The sequence below is a fragment of the Apis dorsata genome, unplaced genomic scaffold, assembly GCF_000469605.1.
Source record: "Apis dorsata unplaced genomic scaffold, Apis dorsata 1.3 scaffold_217, whole genome shotgun sequence".
NCBI classification, from domain to species: Eukaryota; Metazoa; Arthropoda; class Insecta; order Hymenoptera; family Apidae; genus Apis; species Apis dorsata.
In genome coordinates this window covers 309,327-315,016 of record NW_006263500.1, presented here as the reverse complement: position 1 = coordinate 315,016, position 5,690 = coordinate 309,327, and the positions used below count along the sequence as shown (strand labels likewise).

Here is a 5,690-nt window from a genome sequence, read left to right as displayed (position 1 = left end):
TTTTTTTTTTTTTTTTTTTGATTATATATAATTTTCTGTTATACCACAATCACTCCAAATTCTAAGAAACATATTATGATAGTACAGCCAAGCATTTCCGATAAAAATACAATGCTCAATGATTTTCCAACCAGTGCAGAATATCTAAAATTTATTCGTATATGCAATAAAATTGAGAGAACAAAAATTTAAATTTTTAATATAAATATAAAAATCTTATTTTTAAATAAACAATTTAGAATCAATCCCAAAGATTTGATGTCCAAGCGACGTAATTCTCCCTCACATATATGATATCACCAGAGCCCATAAAAACAGGATCCTGATGACAGAGGTTTTTACTCAGGAAAAAGGAGAGTTACGTATAGACGTAAAAATAATAAGAATACATATATAAAATTTATATAAAAAATACAATTACACAAAACAGATAAATAAACCATTGTTAAATAGATAAAAGCAAACATCAAACACGTGTAATATAATATAATCTTACTCGATTGCTTTCAGGTGAGATTGAATAATGTCAACGATGCGACCACGCAAATCTCGGTTTTTTAAAATCGTCTCGATCCTTCTGTTGGTGACCTCGAATAGACCGCAGCAATGCATCGTTATAGAAGCGATCAAGCTGTAGATCCCATAATTCAAGGACATTATTAGAAAACTGGTGAACATTTGCACGACAAAGGTTATCTCGTAAGTTGGCGAATCTTCGATGACGAAGAAAACATAATCGCTCAAATATGGCAAAGGTATCTGAGTACTGTTATCAGCTTTGACGATCTTCTCTGATATCAAGGGCAAAATAATGTGATAGGGCAAGGCACCTCCGTAACCGAGGAACAGATACACGATTGTGAAGATTCGACCGATTTTCGCAGTATTCATCATTACCAACCGATCTTCTTCGCATTCCACGTCTCTGTACTGTATCTCCATCTCCATCAAGCAAAATCTGATCTCATTTCTGTTAATCAGAATCGTCCAGATCTTGATGATCGCCAAAAGGCTGAAAACCTGGGCGGCTATCACCTTCATATATTTGGTCAGATTTTCGCAATCGAAGTAAGTATAGATCACGTGTGGTAATAAGAGGAAACACATGAGAAAAAAAACGATTGTTATCTGAACGTAAAATTTAATGTTATTTGAAAACGTGTTCCTCCTTGGCCAGATTCCGACCATTGTCAATAATATTTTAGCCACCCGTACCGTATACTCAGCGTCCGATTTGTAATGAATATTACGATAATTCCTTATGTTTTTCGTTTTTACGCTCATATCGTCTGATAATAAAGAGTTTTTCCAATCCACGGTAGAAAACTCTTTGAACGATTGAGAACGACTGTAAGAAGCAATGGCGTATGATGGCCATTGGCGCTTGCGTGGAAAGCTGGATGAAAGAACCGATCGACGGACAAGTTGTTACCGTCTCATGAAAATTTAATAGAAAAATTTTCGAAAGAAGATTCAAAGATTCGAGCAATTTATTCAATACGGTACGAGCTGTATTGTTATGAGACGAAATACTTATTGCTACGGAAGTTGTAGTGCACATATTGCGATTTATGTCTATTTTGAGGTAAGATCGTACATTTTTCCGCATGAATAAATCGTGGTTCAAAGTTTTCTCGTATTTTCATCATTTTCTATAATATCCATGCTATTTTTTTTCTTTTTTTGTGTGTAATTTGATCAATTTCTTTCTTACTTTTCTTTTATGTTTCCTCTTATTGGTTTTCTTTGATAAGTACACGTCACATTTTGAGAAATAAATAAAATCACAAAGAGCAAATTGTAATATTGTCACTGACATGTTTATATTTATTGTAATGATAGAATATTACCACAGGGTAATATTTGGGACACGTAAGTGCACATTTTATTACGTAAAATAGATTATCTACGTAAGGAATTAAAAGCATCATTACAGAGTATCATTTGCGGAAACCATCGGCGTTACTATTCGATATGAATTGAAAAAGGTACGAATTTTTTTTTTTATTAAATTATTGTATGTTACGATAATACAATATAAAAATAATCTTTGCACTTTATTTCTGCTTGTCCAAATTTCTACATTCTGAATTATTATTTTTTTATTTATGCATATATAAAATATATTAAATATTAATAATTATATATATTATGTAATATTAAATAATAGGAAAATTATTACCTATTATGTAATATTTGTATTAACCTATAGTAAAAATATTTTTGTGTAAATTATTGTGTGATTAAAAAGTGAGAAATTATCACACTGTTACATGTTGTATTTGATATCAGTCTTTTGTGATAAATACGTTACATAAATATCACAATGTAATGAAGTATGTTAGATATTATATTAAAAACTTAATTGGAATTTTAACGAAACAATTTTTTGAGAAAATATACATTGAAATATTTATAGGATCAATATTTATTAAGAGATTTAAATATTTAAAAGAGCTCAGTTATCGTGAAATTTGATAATAATTCAATTGTTCAATATTTATTGTATAACTTTACAGAATTACTAATTATTTTACTAGTTATTTTTCTTCTTTTTTTCCAAAAATGAATAAAAGAACTGCAGTATCCAAAAAAGATACGATAAATATGACAAGTTATGTAGGCAATTACGTTTCAATAAAATGAAAATAGTGATAAAAATGAAAGAGAGATAAGCAAGATATTTATTACCATTCTCAAAACATTTCCTTATTTTTCTCTACTCAAAGTAATTTAAACAATTATATTATGTGCATTACATTTATACTTACTCTTAATCATTTCATTCATTTATCAACTTTTTCAAAACCTTTGGAATCCCTTTTGTGTGAATTTTTATACCGTCATTGCACGCAGAAAATTAAAGTAGGCTGCCGAAGTTTTGCAAACCTACAATAATTTTTTCGTTTTCAAGAATTTTTACAACAATAAATGAAAAATATAATAATATATATGAGGATTTACATCGCAAAATGCTTGAAGCGAAAGATCCAATATTTTGGCCCCAGACAGACTTGATGGTCGACTGGCTCTAAGTATGATTGTCTTTATATTTTTCGCCACTTTCGTTGGAAAATCGTACCATGGTATGAAATATGATGTTTCTCTTATTCTCTCACTCTTTTCGATATATGAAACGATTTTCAAGAAAAATAATATTCAAGAAAGAAGATATTTCAAGAAAAATAAAAATTAACAAATTTATTCGAGGCCAAAATAATTGTATGAGAAAATATACCTCTTGTTTAAGACGATCACCAATAAACGATATTATGAATACATTTACAAAAATCGATGTCATTAAAACAAAATACGTGACTGTGCTCAATGTTTTGTGATCTTCCAATTCCTAAAAATATTTTTGATTTTATTGATTCACTTCTTTTCTTTTTTTTTACTTTTTTAATTAAATATTATTTTTGTTATACCATAATTACACCAAATTCTAAGAAACATATTATGATGGTGCAGCCAAGCATTTCCGATAAAAATACGATGCTCAGTGATTCTCCAACCCGTGCAGAGTATCTAAAATTGATTTTTTATCACGAAATAAAAACATACAACTATAAAAATCAATAGCCAATCGACAAATAATCTATCAGACGCATAACGTGAAAAAGCAGAGTCCTGGTGATATAAAATTTAAAAAAAACAACAGGAGGATCATGTATAAACATGTAAAAACGATAAGTATTTATAAAAAATTTTATAAAAAATTTATTACATAAAATTAAACAAATAGCTGAGCAAACTATATCTATTAAACTAATAAACATAATGTTATATTTATTTAGTCAAATATTATATACAACATAATATACTTACTCGATTGCTTTCAGGTGAGATTGAACGATGTCAATGACACGATCATGCAAATCCCGATTATCCCACTTGCAAAGCGTCTCGATCTTTCTATTGGTAACCTCGAACAGACCGCAGCAGTGCATCGTTATAGAGGCGATCAAGCTGTAAGTCCCACAATTCGTAGACAAAATAATACTGCTGATGAATATTTGCAATACGAAAGTCATCTCGTAAATCGGCGAGTCCTCGATTACGAAGAAAACGTAATCGCTCAAATAAGGCAATGGTATCTGAGTGGTATTGTCCTCCTTGACGATCCTTTCCGATATCAGGGGCAAAATGATGTGATAGGGCAAAGCGCCTGTATAACTAAGGCTCAAATATACGATTGTGAAGAATCGGCCGATTTTAGCAGTGTTCATCATTACCAACCGATCCTCTTCGCATTCCACGTCTCTGTATTGTATCTCCATCTCCATCAAGCAAAATCGGATCTCCTCTCTGTTAATTATAATCGTCCAAAATTTAATGATCGCCAAAAGGCTGAAAATCTGTGCGGCAATCACTTTCATGTATTTGGTCAAATTTTCGCAATCGAAGTAAGTGTAAATCACGTGTGGTAGTAAGAGGAAACACATAAGAAAAAAGACAATTCCTATCTGAACGTAAAATTTTACGTTATCTATGAACGTGTTCCTCCTAGGCCAGATTCCGATCAGTGTCAATAATGTCTTGGCGACGTGTACTGTGTATTCTGCGTCCGATTTGTAATGAATGTTACGATAATTCGTGGTATTTTCCATTTCCTCGCCCATATCGTTTCGATAACACGATTTTCTGATTCTCCTGTACACGGTGGAAAACCTGCTCGATGAAAAACTCTTTGAGCGATTGCGAACGACTGTGAAAAGCGAATGGCGTTGGGCGGCCATTGGCGCTTGCGTGGAAAGCCAAAACGGTCAGCAAGCAAGCTGTTATTATCTCGTGAAAATTTAATGGGAAAATTTTTTTCGGAAAAAAAGAAAATTCAAAGATTCGAACAATTTATTACGCGTGAACTATATTATCAGGCATCGAATGAAATACTTATTGGCCGGAAGTGCAGTACAAGCTACGATTTACTGTCCATTTTGAAGCAAGATCGTACACTACCTTGCATAAATAAATCGCGTTTCGAAGTTTACCCATATTTTGATCATTTTCTTATAGTGTCCATGCGATTTTGTTGCAACATTTTCTCAACAATTTGATCAATTTATGTTTTTTTATGTTTCTTCTTGCAGGCAGGAAAGTTGTCTGCAGGATAGGGGCAGTAATGCTTTATTTCGACATAAGCTAACGTAACTCATGAGTCATTTTGCCACGAGCAATATTGTAACTTTTATATAACCTTGATAAATAGAAACATAAAATTTCTTGTTAGTTAATCCTCTTGAACTGCAATTTTCAATCGAACACTGATTCGACGAAGAATGCAATTATCATTGACACTCATCGATAAGACAATTTCTTTTCAACTGTGTTGCGAAAGCACGATAGCTATCGATGATTAGTATTGTCGTAATTCGAGTGTTGATTACAGTACCGTTACGGTAGCTGTTAGTTAAAGCTTTACCAGTGCACCATGGAGAGCGACAATCAAAGTAAAAATTTCCAAAATGAGTTTATAGACATTTTATAGACGTTATTCGGGACATAACGAAAAAATTTAAACGTTTTATGTTTTCAGAATCGGCATGGACGATGGAAAAGGGCACAATGACTATGTTTATAGCCGAGGTGATAGGTACTGGCATTCTCCTGTTCGTTGGTTGTATGGGTTCTATTGGGACGATGAGTCCGATATTACCGCCGCCATTACAAACGTCCATGGCGTTTGGTAT

The 5,690-nt window shown here is 32.2% G+C and overlaps 3 protein-coding genes and 1 long non-coding RNA gene across 7 annotated transcripts in view; 2 read left to right on the top strand and 2 right to left on the bottom strand.

The window, feature by feature from the left end:
- Positions 1 to 1,324, bottom strand: part of LOC102681420 (odorant receptor 30a-like) — a 2,122-nt gene extending 798 nt beyond the window's left edge. The window contains exons 1-2 of the mRNA XM_031510257.1: positions 497 to 1,324; positions 46 to 144 (exon numbers count right to left, since the gene is read on the bottom strand). Coding sequence (XP_031366117.1) covers positions 46 to 144; positions 497 to 1,284 — 887 coding nt within the window. The 5' untranslated portion in view covers positions 1,285 to 1,324. The remainder of the gene's footprint in view (positions 1 to 45; positions 145 to 496) is intronic.
- The window catches only part of LOC116185561, a 12,686-nt gene extending 9,072 nt beyond the window's left edge, over positions 1 to 3,614 (top strand). For 2 of the 4 annotated variants that reach the window (XR_004150405.1, XR_004150406.1), the window contains exons 7-9: positions 511 to 1,068; positions 1,843 to 1,988; positions 3,472 to 3,614. This is a non-coding gene — a long non-coding RNA (uncharacterized LOC116185561). Of the gene's footprint in view, positions 1 to 510; positions 1,073 to 1,322; positions 1,458 to 1,842; positions 1,989 to 3,471 lie in introns of those variants that run through there. The other 2 variants (XR_004150408.1, XR_004150407.1) reach the window with 2 other exon arrangements.
- The window catches only part of LOC102681282 (odorant receptor 30a-like), a 3,460-nt gene continuing 433 nt past the window's right edge, over positions 2,664 to 5,690 (bottom strand). The window contains exons 2-6 of the mRNA XM_031510231.1: positions 3,829 to 4,650; positions 3,429 to 3,528; positions 3,239 to 3,349; positions 2,965 to 3,120; positions 2,664 to 2,889 (exon numbers count right to left, since the gene is read on the bottom strand). Coding sequence (XP_031366091.1) covers positions 2,836 to 2,889; positions 2,965 to 3,120; positions 3,239 to 3,349; positions 3,429 to 3,528; positions 3,829 to 4,650 — 1,243 coding nt within the window. The 3' untranslated portion in view covers positions 2,664 to 2,835. The remainder of the gene's footprint in view (positions 2,890 to 2,964; positions 3,121 to 3,238; positions 3,350 to 3,428; positions 3,529 to 3,828; positions 4,651 to 5,690) is intronic.
- Positions 5,124 to 5,690, top strand: part of LOC102681154 (aquaporin AQPAe.a-like) — a 9,302-nt gene continuing 8,735 nt past the window's right edge. Inside the window, exons 1-2 of the mRNA XM_031510258.1 lie at positions 5,124 to 5,450; positions 5,537 to 5,688. Of these exons, the coding sequence (XP_031366118.1) occupies positions 5,432 to 5,450; positions 5,537 to 5,688 (171 nt within the window). The 5' untranslated portion in view covers positions 5,124 to 5,431. The remainder of the gene's footprint in view (positions 5,451 to 5,536; positions 5,689 to 5,690) is intronic.